The sequence below is a fragment of the Pteronotus mesoamericanus genome, unplaced genomic scaffold (assembly GCF_021234165.1).
Source record: "Pteronotus mesoamericanus isolate MK-2021 breed Mesoamerican mustached bat unplaced genomic scaffold, CSHL_Meso_final contig_2, whole genome shotgun sequence".
Lineage (NCBI taxonomy): Eukaryota > Metazoa > Chordata > Mammalia > Chiroptera > Mormoopidae > Pteronotus > Pteronotus mesoamericanus.
In genome coordinates this window covers 14779554-14796518 of record NW_026555084.1, presented here as the reverse complement: position 1 = coordinate 14796518, position 16965 = coordinate 14779554, and the positions used below count along the sequence as shown (strand labels likewise).

At 41.2% G+C, this 16965-nt stretch overlaps 1 protein-coding gene and 1 long non-coding RNA gene across 3 annotated transcripts in view; one reads left to right on the top strand and one right to left on the bottom strand.

The window, feature by feature from the left end:
• Positions 1–10415, bottom strand: part of DCTN4 (dynactin subunit 4) — a 31977-nt gene extending 21562 nt beyond the window's left edge. For both annotated transcript variants that reach the window (XM_054568166.1, XM_054568167.1), the window contains exons 1-3: positions 10240–10415; positions 7706–7776; positions 5167–5345 (exon numbers count right to left, since the gene is read on the bottom strand). In XM_054568166.1, the coding sequence (XP_054424141.1) occupies positions 5167–5345; positions 7706–7776; positions 10240–10374 (385 nt within the window). In that variant the 5' untranslated portion in view covers positions 10375–10415. The remainder of the gene's footprint in view (positions 1–5166; positions 5346–7705; positions 7777–10239) is intronic.
• LOC129066542 (uncharacterized) lies at positions 10319–13500 on the top strand. Its single transcript, XR_008528707.1, has 3 exons — positions 10319–10476; positions 12493–12627; positions 13268–13500. It is a non-coding gene; the product is annotated as an uncharacterized LOC129066542 (long non-coding RNA).
• The last annotated feature ends 3465 nt before the right edge of the window (positions 13501–16965 follow it).

The following is a 16965-nucleotide window of genomic DNA, read 5'->3' as shown; positions in this document are numbered from 1 at the left end:
AAATTAGCAGTGTCTTCAAAAGACACTGCTGAGAAAATAAAAAGGTAAGCTACAGGCTGAAATAAAATATCTGCAAATCATATACTGAACAAAGGACTTGTATCCAGAATACACAACTGTTACAACTCAATAAAAAGACAAAAACTCAGTTTAAAAATGGGCAAAGGATATCTACAATCGCTTCACCAAAAAATAAATATATATATAAATACATATATATGGCAAATAAGCACATTAAGAAAATGCTAATTAAAACCACAGTGAGGTGTATCACTACACACTCACTGGTATGGCTAAAATGGAAAAGCACAGCAATACTAAGGGTTGCTGAGGAACTGAAATTCTCCTTACACTGCTGGTGAGGATCCAAAATCGTACAGCCACTTTGGAAAAGAATTTGGCATTTTCTAGTTGTTAAACATACACTCACCCTATGACCCAGCAATTCTACTCCTAGATATTTACACAAGAAAAATGAAAACATGTCCACAGTAAGACTTGTAGACAAATGTTCGTAACAGTTTTATTCATGAGACAAAAACTGGAAAAAATCCACATGTCCATTACTGGAGAAACTATGGTATTGGGTTGGCCAAAAAGTTTGTTTGATTTTTTTCTCCATAAGATGGTTCTAGTTGCACTTAGTTGTCTTTAACTTCATGCGAAACAATCCTGTTAGACTGTACTGTGATAGCTGTCATATCAGTGTGCACTAAGGGGAAAAAACCAGAATCGGAGAATTCTTGCGTATCCGTTTAATATTGAAAATGGAAGAAAATACGCAACATTTTTGGCATATTATGCTTTATTATTTCAAGAAAGGTAAAAAAGCAAAAAAGATTTGTGCAGTGTATGGAGAAGGTACTATGACTGATCGAATGTGTCAAAAGTGGTTTGCAAAGTTTCCTGCTGGAGATTTCTTCACCGGACGATGCTCCACGGCTGGGTAGGCAGTTGATGATGAGAGTGATCAAATCGAGACATTGAGAAAAACCAACATTACACCATGAGGTAGATAGCTGACATACTCAAAATATCCGGGTCAATAAAGTTATTGTTGAAAGTGAAAAATGTGTCTTTCATTTTACAGAAAAAACTTAAATGGACTTTCTGGACAATGCAATACATCCATACAACAGATATACTACTCAACAAAAAAAAGCAAAAACATGGGTGAACCTGAGAAGTATTATGCTAAGTGAAAAAAGACACAAAAGACTACATACTAGAAGACTCCAATTATATAAACTTCTAGAACAGGCAAAATTACAGGGATAGAAAGCATATCAGTGGGCCAAGAGCCAGGAGGTCAGGGAAGAGACTGGCTGCAAAGGGGCCCTGAGAAACTCTTTGGGGTGATGGAATTGTTCTGTAACATGGTTGCAGTGGCAGCTACATGAGCACACATATTTGTCAAAAATCATACAAGTCTACACTTAAAATTGGTGAGCTTTGTTATATGTAAATGATACTTCAATAAAGCTAATAAAAAAAACTGAAAAAATATGCTATAATGAGATACCATTTCACAACTATCAGTCCGGAAAAACAATACTAATAACTGCCAAAGACCTAAAGCAAAGGGTAGTCTACTCCTACACACTGCTAGTGGGAGGAAAAACCAGTAAACCATTTTAGACAGCTAAAGAAGTACACAACTTAAAACCAGCAATTTTACTTTTAGTTATGCAGAGAACCCTCACTCTTGTGACTCAGGAAACACAGACAGGAATGTTCCTAACAGTGCTGTTGTGGAGGGGAAAAAACTGACAACAACCTAAATGTCCATTAAGAGACTGAGTAAGGAAACGGTGATCAGTTGTGCATGAAATCAACTACTATCAATGAATACAATATTGATAGAGAAAAGTTGTAGCAGGACAGACACATGCAGCATGTTTCCATCTGCTGCACACGGAAAAACATTACTGCTAGTGGCTAAACACACAGATGAAGTACAAAGGCATGCATGGACACCGGTAAGTGATGATCGCCTCTCTCTAGGAGGAAGGGCAAGGAGGGTATGGGGAGGGGGCAACACAAGGGCTTTCAACTGCTGGGTTATATTTGCTTTCTTAAGCTGGGGGACAAATACATGAATGTGAATTATTTGTGTAAGTTAAAATAACTTTTTTCAATACCAAAAGGACTCTTGCTGAAGGTGCCACTATACTCCCTTGCAAGAAATGGCAGCAAAAACATTCTTTTGTACATTATTCATATTTTAAAGATTGTCTGCTTAAGGAAACCAGGAAAAATAATTATGCGGAAGAAATGTTTCAGTTGTAGTATCTTTAAAAATCTAAATGTTCTACCTAATTGCTTCTGTAGAACTGGTAATTTACTCTAAAGAGCAATTTGGGAGACAACGATGTCATTGTGAGTTTTTCTCTGCACATTACTGACACAATGGCACACTTAAAAACAAACAGTTCCGACTAAAGTGGTTTCAGAGCTCCTCAGACACCAATGACATCACGGAAGAATGAAATTATCTGTACTCTTTTCAGAGCTCCTGGAACTCAATTATCAGTGTCAAGATACCCTAGAAGAATGAGCTTTCTAGAAGAAAGCACAGGCTTTAAGTTCTAAAATAAAAAATTCTCTAATCCTAATGGCTCCCAATCCAAAAAGCATAAACATTCACTTACAGAGGAACAAATTGAGAAATTTGTTTGGATTTGTAGGCTTTGTTTCTTTAATTTGCTAAAAAGAGACATAATACAAACATGGAAATATACATTTTAACTCACTGAGACATATATTACGCTGCCATTTGAGGGTTTTTTTTTTTTTATGTTTAACTTAAATTCAAACAAATTCAAACAACTCACTTGCTACATTGGAATTAAAACATACACATACAAATATTTACTCAAAATCTAAGAAGCTGCTATGGAGTCATTCTGATATAAATCACATTTCAGGAAATACCTACCCACCAATGAGCATTTTTAAGGAACTAAGATTATGCTTGTTTAATTAACATTTTTTGTTTTTGAAGAATATTTTATCAACTTAATGTACAAAGTCAAAAGAACTGAGAACTCAAGCATTCTAAACCAAGAGGCAAAGTAAACAGAATCAAGGATTAGATTTTTAAGAACAGCGCTGAATCTAAAGAATAGTAACCCATATTTCCGTCCATATTGTGTAAGAATTATCCACGTTCATTTTAGTTATGTCACATGACATAAGTTTGGTATGAGCGTTCTCATATATTAGTAAGCAAAAATCTTTTATTAAAATCCACAAATGGGAATTTTTAATGTCTAAAATGTTTTCAGAAAATTAAATGGAATTCAGAAAGAAAAAAACAATAGTTAGCAACGCTATTTATATAAAAATTAAATGGCAAGTTAAGATTTTGAACTGATTGTATAAAGAGTATTTCTATTCTCTAAAGTATAAGAAATGAAAAAATAAAGGAAGTCTTCACTCTGAAATGCTCAAAAGATGGACAGGTAATTAATGCCTTATGTAGTCTTTAGGTCCAAACACACATAATTTTTCTGTTCCACTGATAAACATTTCATACATAGATATGTACACACACATATTCATATGCATCCATGTATCCTTGAGCATTTGTGTGAATGCTTCAGGATAGATACTGGGGACATGGAATTGCCGGGGAGAATGAAAAAAGCAATTTAAATTTGAACAGACATTGTTAAACTGCTCTTCAAGGTGGTAGTGTATGAAAGAACTATTTCCCCATATTCTTGTCAACACTTATTACCAGATATAAAACATTTTACCAAATCAATGAGGTTTCAATTTGCATTTTCCTGATTAATAGTAAACGTGAACGAACTTTTAATGTGTATTTATTGACTTTTTACAGAAAATACTGCCTCATCAAGTTGTATGTGAAAACAAAAAATCAAATTAACTGGACAATGAAAGCTAAATGAAGAATTCATACACTCAATGCAGGTTCTTTGTTCCCAAAGAACTCATATTAATATGACTTGAAGATACTTGAAAAATTCACATATAAACAATATTAACATCACAAGGCAGTTCATGATATCCAAAGAAACAGTAAAGATAAAAAGAGCTGTCTTCCTTTAGGAAGCCCGGATGACCGTGCCGCCGCTGCGTGCCTTTCCCAAAGGACGGTATTTTGGATGGGAGAAGGAAGTCTGGGCACAGCTGAGGGTCAGGCCAGCCTGCAGAGGGTGGCAGGGTTCTGCTTCTTTGGGTGTTCTAGAGGGGAGGGCTTCTGGGGCAGAAGCCTGCCATTTTTCCAACATTGTGTAGCTTTTGTATCTTTTGTTCTTTTAGTTTGTAAACCAATTCTATAGAAATGAGATAATTAAAAACTAACTGGCGGAAACAATAGGCGAACTCAGGAGTTAAAGATTTTAGCCTTATTTGATCAGCTTAAGTGATTAAAGCTGTAACTAAAGAGTTAAAGCGCTTAGCCTTGATAGGCTTAAGTGACTAATGCAGGCAGAAAGCTGTTATTCCAAAATGGCATAGCTTTTGAATAAAGACTCCTTTATTTAAAAAAAAAAAAAAAGGTCTATAAAATTTGAGAGGAGGGACATGAGAGGGTGAGATGTGAGTTATGACTTCAAAGAAGTTTCAGGTCTTTCCATGGAATGTGCAAGGTTACTTTAAGGGTATGGGGTGAAGACAGATACCATTTTAAGCCTATTATGGCATCTTCAGGGTGCACATTTTGGTTCCTGGCCATTTTTATATGTACTCTGTGAGCTGCTGTTCATGTCTTTTGCCTACTTTTCTATTGAGTCTCCTTCCTATTGATTGATAAGGGTTCCTCATTTTTGGTTATTTATCTTTAGTTTGTTGCATATGATCCGAATATTTTTCTTAATTTTTCACTTTTATTTTTAATTTTGCTCATGGTGTGTTTTGCTATCAGGAACACTTATTTTTCATAAAGAGCATCAATATTTTGAGTTTAAGAAAGTGTCAGATTTATAAAAACTATTTTACCAACTCTAAGAAAACTAGTTAACCTTGTCTTAGATGAAATATCGTCCCTAAGTGTGAGAATTTGGGAATGCAAAAGATTTAATGACAACGTACTTTAAATTTAGCTCCTACTACCCAAAAGGTAACAAATAATACCCTGCGGGCAATTACGGTGCTGCTGATTTCACAAAACCTCCAGGTGAAGTCTATGCCACTCACCCACAGATTTGTCTGCCATGCCCACATCTCTAGATGTCCAGCGACAAAACCCACAGGCCAGGTAATAGGCTTTCTTCATGGTGGTCTTGGCTGGGTCGTCGGGAAGCTGTGTGGAGATGCTTGTTGCGCGGGTGGAGAGCGTGTGCATGCATCCGGGACAGTCAAAGCAATTGGCGCACCTATGACACAAAAAAATACAACAATCCATTTACTCAACAAACATTACCAAGCACCTACTATGCCCCATTGTTCTAGGTATTAGAAATTCAAGAGAGAACTGTAAAGGAGAAGTGTCTCTCAAGCACAAAGAACTAACAAAGTATTCCCGCGACTCTTGCAAACTTTGTTTTAAAATTTCAGAAGTATTATATGTTCATTATTTTTTTAAAAAAAAAGCAATCATCACCAAAGTTCCTGAAGAATTAGAGCCTGACCAAGTCCTACTCCACTGAGGGCATCAGTGTTAACAATTTGCAGTTAACTATTTTCAGACTCTCTTTATGCTTCTACAGAACACAAAGAGATCTGAGGAAAGCAGAAATGTCACAGCTTGTACCTTGAGAGACAACAGACCAATTGCACAATGGAAAACTGAGAGGTAACAATGCAATGATCTGTGAAATTGGTTTGGAAAATAACTGCTTATTTGCTGTGCCAGCGAGCTGAAAGAGATACCAAACAATGCTATCAAACTGGAATGGTTCCGAAGTGCTGCATTTTCCAGGCTTTCTGGCACTATCCTCCTCGTGCTCGGCCAACATTTCCTCTTCAGGAGCCCTTGTACCTTGTTGTTTTAAAATTTTCCACCACCTGAGATGAGCAAGATTCACGGCCAGTCCTGGACTTGGTCTGAAGTTCCATTCCATCACACCAATTAGCTGCAACATTTTGCCGTCTGGATATCCTCAAATAAGGATAATAAGAGTATCCACCGCACAGGGATATTTTCAGGATTAAATGATAAAAATTAATGTGGGAACAGTATACAAACTATATGGCTTATCAGAAAGTATTTCTCAGAGACCGGAAAGGCAAATAATAATGGTTCATATCCACTGGGGAGTGGGAGTATGATGGCAAAGGAGTTTCACATCGAGTGAAAAACCAAACAGCACGCAGGAGCAATGAGCACACCTGCTACCCAGGTCTTGGTTTTTAATACCATTTTCCAATAAAAGAAACCAAAGCTTCCTGGAAAAATGGTTCATTCTAGGATTGAGGCAGAAAATATACCGGACGAGCCTAGAAAATCTTGTAGTACTGGAAAGAAAGTGCTCTAAAGAATAAACAAACAACCCCCACACACAACAACTGGAGTAAGTCAAAGGGGTACAGGAGTCTACTGACAGAGTTCCCAATGGCCAAAGGTGGGCCACTTTGGGCAAATAAGAAAAGTAGTACTGGATTATAATCTAAAGTATAAAATAAATATCCATGAGCCGGTTCTGCTTTAAGTCAATGGTTAAATAAATAAATGAGGGAGAAGAGAAAAATCTTCCATGTAAAATAATTCCAAATAATTTATGTAAATAGCCCTCACAGAGGGGAAGCATAACTCCTCACTATTTAAGTGTGGGCTGTTGATAGGGATTTCCTTTTAAAGAGTATAGCCTGAGAAAGGAGGAGGAAAAAAGAGTAACTTTACATGGGAGAAACCTGACAAGCACTAGCTAAAGCCAAATAATCAAGGTTAACATCAACAGTGACAGTCATACTGATAGTATGTTCCCTTGATATGTTGAGAGATGCACTTTACCTCTGTGGTCCTCCCCCCCAAAACATATTCTCCTAGCTGATGAGAAAAACATCAGAAAAATTCCAACTGACATTCTACAATACATCTGACCATTACTCCTCAAAACTTTCAAGGTCATCAAAACCAAGAAAAGTCTAAGAGAATGTCAGGAGCCCAGGGAGACATAACTATTAAATAAAATGTGAATATCCTGAATAGGACACTGGGAAAGAAAATGGAGATTAGGGGAAAAAATAAAGAAATCTGAATAAAATGTGTTGCTTTTTAATAATAATGTACCAGTACTGTTCATTAATGAGACAAATATACCACGCTAATGTATGACGTTAACAACTGGGGGGGCCCTGGCCGGGCAGCTCAGTGGGTCAGTGTCCTCCCAATACAGCAAGGTCATGAATTCAATCCCTGGTCAGGGTGCATACCAAGAATCAACCAATGAATGCAGAAATAAATGGAACAAATTGCTGTTTCTCTTTTCACCCTCCCTCCCTCCCTTTCTCCCTGCCCCTCTGCCTCCCTCAAATAAATTTTAAAAAATAGGGGAGACTGGGTATGGGGTAAATGGGAATTCTTTGTATCATCTTCACAATAATTCTTAAGTCTGAAACTGTTCTAAAATGGGACGTTTATTTAAAGGGTCAAAGGACATTTTATCTTTTGCAAAGGTGATGCAAAAAGAAAAAGAAAAAAAGCTAGTTAAAAAATAAAAGTTTATTCCATGTGTTTTCTTACCAGCTACTACAAAAATTGTTGAGGAAAACAAAAAATGAATCCCGGTCTTACCTGTTCTTTTTTAGTTTGGCTTCCGCTGATGGCATATTTTCTAAGCAACTGGGACAATAGTGGGAGTCCACCTAGAAAGAAACAAGAAATTTAAAAAATCAGAGGAAAAGAAACTCAGCTTAGCTGGTGTATATGTCTCTGCCAGAAGAGTAAAATTTAAACTACGTTATACTGAAGCAGAAGGGGAGAAACCGCTGATCTGGCAAAGGACCTAAATTATTTTCATCTTAGGGTTTATTCCTTAATCACCTGTTTGTTTTAATCATCCAGACTGCCTAAACCCTTCTATTTTTCCTTTCTGATCTTTCCTTTTCCCTTCCATCAGGATTTTATGAATTAGATTTGTTAAAAATTATCTATGTAAAAGAAGAACTCTATAATAACCTGAAGAATATATTAATAAATAAAATAAGCTAATTTGTAAAGCTGTGATCAAATATTCTTCTTATCTAGTTTAGCTTTATTGGATTGTAGTGATTTGACCACACTTAAATTGTGAGACTTAAAAAGTTTTCTCATTCTGAAGCAGTACATGTTCACTGAAGAACAGTTATAAATTATAATTTACAAAGTCAGCTATAGTCAACCAATCAGAGATATTTAAATGGAAAATTAAACTAAGCTAAACTACTATTGTATTTAACTCAAAACACAATACAAAAATTAAATTCATTGTATTTTGTAAGGTCTGAATAATTACTTGGTTAAATGTAAATAGATCCTATTTGACAATTCTAGAATTCTAGTCCCCTGCATATGGAAAGACAAAGTCACTCAATAAATACTATGATAAAAACTGGCTTCTTTTTTCATCATCTGCTATGAACAGGACCATCTTTGAAAATGTTAATAAAATTACAGCTCAAAAATCTCCCAAAACATAAAACAGAATATCACTAACTAGTATTTGCACTGACTCATCATAAAAAGGCAAAATATAAATGATTCCTGTGTGTCCCTTTCCAAATTACGCTTGTCCCTTCACATGCAGCTCGAAACCAGGCTCTCCATGAGAGCTCCCTGGACTGCTCCAGCCCTCCCCAGTCTCATCCTTTCCCAAGCCCTAACGGCCTCTATCTCACAGGTGCACACCAGTCTGTAAAGATGCAGCTACTGACTCAATGTCCTAACTGGACATCCTTAGAGGGCAGGAAGGCTCAGCTCCCTAATCACCACCAAATGAGAATCTAGTCCAACAAATTGTAAGGGTGGAGCTGGAACAAGTAAGCATCTAAAAGAGAAAGGACCTGCCAAGGAGATACACAGATACACTTGCGCACATAAACACACACAAAGTGTTCATGGAGAAAAAAAATCCCTGAAAAATCAATGTCATATTACACATATATAGCATTTATTTTTCTTCTATTATTTAAATGCCTCCCCTCACGATTCTTAATGCTGTGAAAAATATCCCCAGTAAAATATTGATACTATGTAAAGTGGCTTGTAATATAAGCAATGTTTTTCATATGCATTTTTTAACAGCCCAGGGATCTTCACTAAAGTTCTGAGTCAGTCTGCTCGTTTTCAAATCCTGGCTCTCCCTCTGACCCCCAAATGTCTGGCTCTGTGGCCTAGGGAAAACATTTTATGTCCATTTCTTTACCTGTCAAATGATTTTCTTTTTATAAAAGGTACCCACTCCACTGGGTTGCAGGAAGATTAAAGGAGATTATGTAAAGTATAAGGCATATAGAAAGTACTGAATTAACTGTATCTATTATTACTATCAGCTTTTTCTTCATGAGACTGTGAGCTATTCAAGCGCAGGATTATGTCTTGCTCATCTTTTAATTCCCAAAGTTTACTGAACGAACGAGATGTGCCAAGCGCTGCAGAAGTTTTGGCTTTAGTGACCTGGTGATTTTTTTACGGGGCGGGGTCTTTTACCTTATGAGCAATCTCACCACCAATGCCTATTTGTTGCGAAGGACGACAGCCCCCCCCTACCCTCAGGGGACGCACCATGAACAGAACACTCAGCTTCTTACACGACTTGCCCTGTTGTAAACGTTTTTGGCTCCGCTCACCCCATCCCAACCTCTTCCCTGCTGCAGGCCATGGCCTGAGCCAGGACAGAGTCTGAGCAGGGCCTAGTTTCGGGACAAAGTAGAGGCAGAACTTCCAGAATGGGAGGGGCATGAATGACAATGCTTGCGTCCATTCCACGCAAATCAATCGTGCAAGGACGGCATCTCGCCCCTCAAGTGGCGTGAATTAAGCACGCCCACGCCTTTTTCTTTCCGACCCACCCCATTATCAAACCCCCCCTAAGATAGCCAGGATTCCCAAAGTCAAGTTTGTCCAATCCAAGGGTGCCTTGGAACCAGAAGATCCGCTCAGCCCCACCCAAGGCCGCTCCTCCTTTTCAAGTGACAAATGACAAGCAAATTAAAGCTCAAGCAAATCTGAGTGACGGGAAACAGGCCAATCAGCACGTTGGGAGAACCGCCCCGTCCGACGCGGTGACTAATATGAACGCCTCTTCCCCTCCCCCAACACACATAGCCTTTGCGAGAAGACTGCGTTACCTCGTGAGACACACATTCCAACGACCGCAGCTCGCTACAATAGCGGCAGAAGTACAGCTGCGAGAGAGGGGCCCGAACCTTCTTTTCTCCCTGGACTAGGTAGAGAACCCGCTCCGATTGCAGCAAGGACGCCATCTTGGAGAGGGAGGTGTCAACGACGCGCCTGCCGCATCACGTGACCCGAGAGCCTGCGTTTTCCTCGCCGCCCGCCCTACGTTTTTCAACGTAGACTTTGACGTAAGGTTTCCGACCCAGTGGGGCTTTGCGCCCGCCAGAAACCAAATGCGCGTGCGCAGCAGGGATCCCCGGTTTCTCCCCTATCTTAGGTCCGCCCCCCTCCTTATTTTAGTTAGTGTCACCAACCTGTATGGGACAGACTTTCCGGTCGTTAAGCACAGGATCGCAAATCAAATCCAGATAAGCTCAGTGCTCATCTTTTTTCTTCCAGGAGGAAGGTTGCTCCTTCGGTTTATTTACAACTGCCTCTCCTGCCCTCATCTTCTAGGAAAACATCCCGAAAGTGGATGGAAGGTTTCAGGGACGGAGTTCCATGGGGACTGGAAAGCTGAGCGTCATACCAGCACTTTTTTCTGGTAGTCTTGCCATTAGCCCGTAGGAAACGTTCTCAGACGTTATCGCATGATGATATAGTAGGCAGTTAGACACAAGAAGAGTAAGAATAGACTAGGTACAGGTGGAAAGCACCAGGGGCCTAGCAATGGCAAAATTGGGGTGGGACCTAACCCCCAGGGTGACCTTTCCTCCTCTAGCATACCTCTAGTCATGTGGTGTAAACCCCCCTGACCTTTATCTGCTGCTGGTGCAGCTCAGACCCTCCCCTGACTTTTCCTCCCCTGGCATCTGGTTAGTCATGTGGTAAATCCCCACAGCACCCGTTAGAGGAGAAACCAGGGGCACCTGAGAATAGCCTCAAGGGACTCCTGTACAAGCCCTTGCACGACCACTTACTTAAACTTTAAACCTTAGAGATAACATCTAGGCCTCAGCTATGTCTCAATTCTGGGCCTAGAAACAGCAAAACCAGGCAGGGTGATGCACGGCTGACATCAGGACCAGCCTCCATTCGCACTGACTAAAGATTCTCTGCCCTGGGGCCCACCAATCAGTAAAGACAATGACTCTGAAAGGACACACCTGGAAAGCTGGTGAATATTCTATTATAATCCTCCCCTGAGACCTCCAGTTAAACACCCTTCAGACAGCCCTTAAGACAAAGGATTCGTCCCATTGTTTTTTCTCTCTAGCAGGCACACGCCTTTCCTCCCCCTTTCTTCTTTGTCCTAAGCTCCAAGAGCCTTTCTTTTGCCTCTTAACTTGCTTCCTGAGCCCAGCAGTCTAGCTCACGTCTTCTACCTCTGTGACTTTCTAAATGACCTTTTGCTTGTATTTGATTCTTGGCTCTGAATTCTTTTTTAACCAAACTCAAAGACCCAAGTCTAACATCTGGTGCCATTTTGCCATTAACAATTTGAAATTTCTTAGACCGTGCGTTCTTCCACACAGAGGCCACATCTCTCTCATTTACAGGTTTCTAGTACTAGCATTAGGGTTAAGTCTGTACAGCAAACCCCTTATCTGCAGTTTCACTTTCTGTGTTTCAAATGTCAGAAAATACAGAGTGGAAAATTCTAGAACTAAGCAATTCATAAGTTTTAAATCATATGCTGTTCTGAGTAATGAGATGTAATCTTGTTGTGTCCTACTCTATCCTGCCCAGGGAACGAATCATCTCTTTGCCTAGTGTATGCATGCCATATATGCTACCAGCCCGTTAGTGACTTAGTAGTCACTTAGACTTGGTCTGGTGTATTTCACGTAGCATAATGTCCTTTAGCTTCTTCCATGTTGCTGCAAATGGCAGAATTTCCTTTTTTGATTTTTAACCTGAATGAGATTCCACTGCTCAGTGACCAGCAGTCACTAGTAGCACAACCCCATTGTGTAGGCAGTGACTAGCAGGGTCCCTGAACAGCAGCAATGCTAAAACACTGGCAGGGAAGGCAGGCGTTGGGAGCAGAGGGAGCAAGAGGGAACACAGGAGGACACCTGACTTGGTTTCCAAGGTGCACAGTGCCAGCCTGTTTCAGTGGTGCTTGCAGGCTTTGCAAAAACAGACAGCAGCCATGGGTTGGAGTTTGTTGATACCTGCTGTGGTATCCTGATGTAGTAGACTAGATGACTTAGAATCATCATGTATTAGAAAGATCCTAGTTCAATCCCTGTATTTTTCAGATGGAGAAAATGAGGCCCAGGGAGTCAAAGGAAAACGTCCACAGGTTTTCTGACTCTTGGTACCATATGCTGTTCTCTGATTCCATAAATGCAGTTGCCTGCACGCCACGTCAGTCAATTCATACCCACAACCAAGTAAGAGATTTGTTGCTCTTTTAACAACACTTAAAAAGAAAAGAAAGCAAATGCAAGGGAAAGTGGGAGGCTCATGGATAGCCTATTCAATATGCCCTGGACATTCGCTGGAATTGCATCATTCCCATTCTGGGCACATGCATTTCACATCTCTGGAATGCTCTCCTCGTGGCTTCAATGAGAATTTCTCGAGCATACCTCACACCTAACCAAAACTTGCCCTCTTCACACTCCCTTCTCTGTGCTTAGTAGGCTAACCAGAAGCTAACGTCAATTCTGTGCACCACGGAACACTTCCTCTGCTGAGGATGCAGACACATGAGCTGGGCACCCTACTTTGGCTGAAGGATACACAGCCAAAACCAAAAAGGATGACCTTGAGTTAACCACTTCAGCTGTCACCCAATGACTACTCATGCTTAAGGAAGACCTCTGGCCCCAAAGGTGTTGGCTCATAAGAAACAGCTCATAGGCATACACTGTTCCATTTATCTTGTCCTCTTGCGTGTTTGCCCATTCACCCCTGGGAATTCACAATGATTCAAGAGGCCATAACTCTCAGTGAAATAAGGGTAAAATCATCAAACAGTAGAGCCAGAAGAAATCTTAGAGGTTAACTAGTACACTCCCTTTATTTTAGAGAAGGAAAACTGAAAGGGGAAGGGACTTACCCAAGGCGACCAAGGAAGGTGATCTAGGATTTGAACTCGGGTCTTCATTTCAAGTTCACTGCCTTCACAGACTTGGCCGGATCTCCATCTCGACACAATTCACCACCAAACCTCAAGGCTCACTCTTAGGAGACCACCAGTGTAATGCTTATTGAACTGAAAAAAATAGAACTGAAGACTGAATTCCTATTAACTCAGTAGCTGACAAAGAGCAGTATTTGTTGAATCGATGAACTGCCATCTTCATCTCTTTGAAACTTACTGGCAGATAAGATAGTAAATGAATTATTTTTTTTCTTTGTGATTTTTTAGCAGTGCTTTCTTTTAGAAGGTAAAGGAAGAAACAAAGGAAGGGACACAGATCACACAAGTTTACATAGGAAGCTCAGGGTAGGCCTTGTGAAAAGGTAAGATTTGAGTAAAGATTTGAAGGAGGTGGGGAAAGGGTCTAGTGGCTATCTGGGGGAGGAGCCTTTCAGGCAGAGGCTGAGCAAAGTCTCTAAGGCCTAACTAAGGAACAGCAAAGAGTCATGCGCCAGGGAGGCCCTTTATGGACTAGGGGATAATCCATTTCATGGTTTGGCTGAATTCAGCCACTGGGAGTTTATTTACTCAGAAGATATCAAGGTTGTTTCTTCTCCCAGAGGTCAAAATCAAAACATCATGGAAGGAAGGCGATGAATCTAACTTGTTGAGTCTCTAGTTTACTTTGTTCAAGTCACAAAGCATTCTGATTGCCACACAGGAAAGCATATTTCACAAGAGGCTCAGAGAAAGAGCCAGTGGGTTGCTAAACACATTAATCACACATGAATCACGTGATTAGAGCTCCAGCTCTGAGGGAAAAGGAGAAATTAATGTGGGAGAGAGCTAGCCCATTTGGAATGGTACCAAAGACTCCTACAAATAAGCTTTGCCCCTTGCTGTGAAGGCAAAATGAGTTAATAGAAGTTAATGTGGGTAGAGCATAAACCATCATAAGTTGGCTACGTATCTGTTATTAGGCCAGAGTTCAGTCCAATCTCCTTATTTACAAGTGGGAAAACAGGTTCAGAGAGAGGAAGTGGTTCCTCTGAAGTTACAGCGGCTCTCCAGCCTACTTAAAGGGCACGCAATTGGTTTCTTTTACTATGTTTGGATGATTGGGCTTTCTAGTCTTGCCCATGCTCCCATCTTGGGTGCCTCTTACAATTCATTTCTGGGACGCTCTTTTAAACTTTGAGCTGCCGGTGCCTCATCTAAGAATATTTGTGCCCTCACGGGGAAGTTCAATGGGATGTTCTGTTACGCTCGAACACCTGTGGAAAACAGCCTCCAAATTGGCCCTCAGTGGTGTCCATAGCCTCATGTACTCCCCTTCCACATCGTACCGGGTTGTGACCAACAGCATACAACAGAAGTAGCAAGTTGACACTTCTGAGATGAGATTATAAAAGATGTGGGGTCTGTGCTGGGTGCTTTCTTGGATCGCTTGTTTGGGAAAAGCAAGCCGCTGGCTTGTGAGCAGCCCTGTGGCCACGTGGCAGGGGACTAAAGGCTCCAGCCCGCAGCCAGTGAGGACTGAGGTCTGCCATCAACTAGTACATGAGCTTGGAAGCGGAGTCTCCAGTTGCAGTCAAGTATTGAGGCGACTACGACCCAGCCGGCAGCCCGTCTGCGATCTCCTGAGAGACCCTGAACCAGAACCACCTGGCTAAGCAGCCCCTGGACTCCTGAACCTCAGAAACTGAGAAAATCAATGTTTGTTTTAAGCCACCAAATTTTGAGATACTTCATTACACAGCAAAAGATAACCAACGTCCCCACCTTCCCTGACCAGTTAGGCCCCGGTGCCCGGTGTGCATCTCTGCTCCCTCCACCAATCCCATCATCCCTGTGAGCTCTCTCCACCTACTCTTGTTACCAACTACCTGAGGCCAAATCCAGAAGCCCTCAACCCTGCCGAATCACTGTGATACCAATAGGGGCCGGCAGTGGGCTAAAATCGGAACCTGAGAAAGGTTTAATAAAGGGACTATTTGCAGAATAGTGAGTGGGGTGGAGGGTGATCACAAGGAACACGGCAGTACCCCAGGCCTAGTGAAGGTGAGGTGCTGTTTATGGCCTGAAAGAGTAATGAGAGGGAGCAGGAGACGGGAGCTGGACCTTTGGCTCCAGGACAGAGCCAGGCATTGGTCACCCCTGGGGGGAGGGTAGAATGTAAAATACCACCCTCCCCCTCCTTGCGGGTACTTCCCTCTTAGCCGAACCCAACAGGAAGCCAGCCATTGAGGAAGTCTATTTGAGTTTGGGGGTTGCTCAGAAGCAGACTATGGGATGAGGGTTTAAGTGAAAGTCTAAGTGAAAATTTATTTGAGAGATTCAAGGTGCACCAGTGGAGGAGTAAGGGAGTGATACAGGGAAGAGAAGGCGGCCAATAAGATTGTGTTATTAAGCCAGTTATAATAGGGATGTGGTCCCACAGAGAAACGCTGGGAACTAATGCAAACACACACCCCAGGATCATTCCACCAAAGGGCGAGGGAGTTGGGGCATTTATGCCTCTGAAGTCTGATCGAGGGCTGCACCTGGGATTGGGTTATTTATTGCTTTTGGATTGCCGGGCTGGCAGACTGGGCTTCCCGTGACTTGGGGCCAGCCCTCAGACACAGAGATGCGGCTACTGGCAGCTGGAATTCTGGGGAGAACTGAAGTGCGCAAGGTGTGTGGAACCTGGGCGGGACGTTGCAGTGCCTGGTGCAGAGCTCTCGAGGTGGGCTGGGAGTGGTTCCTCGTCCTGTGCACCACAGGATGGAGAAGTGTGTGCAGGGTGCATCTGGAGGGACAAATCAAATGTACATGCATATTTAAAGTAACAAATATTATTTACCAACACTCTAGAATTTCATATCACTGTTTAGGTGTCAAACCAATTTTTCCTTTTGATTCTCCCAGTTATTGTACTCTATCGTCTATCACAGTCATGCATCTAATGGTTTGCTTGTGCCTCTGTATATTGCATGTGCACTAGCTAAGGCAGGAATCACCCCATTTCATAGAGTAGAAGACAGAGGCACAGAGGGGACTTGGTTCAGCAAGAGTTAGCTAGGTGTAGAACATTTAGAATCAGTTCTGCCACTTACTGGCTAATCTTAGAAGAAGTTAACTGCTCTTCTTTGGGCCTCTGTGTTCTCATGTGTAAAATGGGGGTCAATAATCTTTTCACTATAGAATTGTTGCAAGGACTAAACGGTATGATATATGTAAAACACTTGCTACATGGTAAGTGCTCAAGAAGTGTTCTTCAAGAAAATCATCTTTTTTGAACCCTAACAGGTGTGGCTCAGTTGGTCGGAGCTTAGTCCTAACTGAAAGGCTGTAGGTTTGATTCCCAGTCAGAGCACATACCTAGGTTGGGGCTTGATCCCCAGTCCCGCGTGCAGGAGACATCAAGTTGATGTTTCTCTCTCGCATCAATGTTTCTCTCTCTCCCTTCCTCTCTCTCTAAAAGCAATGAAAAAAATGTCCTTGGATGAGGATTTAAAAAATTTTTTTAAATAGTCTTTTTTGGAAAAAAAATAAAGGCAAAGGCTTGTATATACAGACTGGGGCAAAAGTAGGTTTACAGTTGTGAGTATGCAAAACACTGAGTTTATTCTTGTATTATTATTTATTAATTACTGTACTA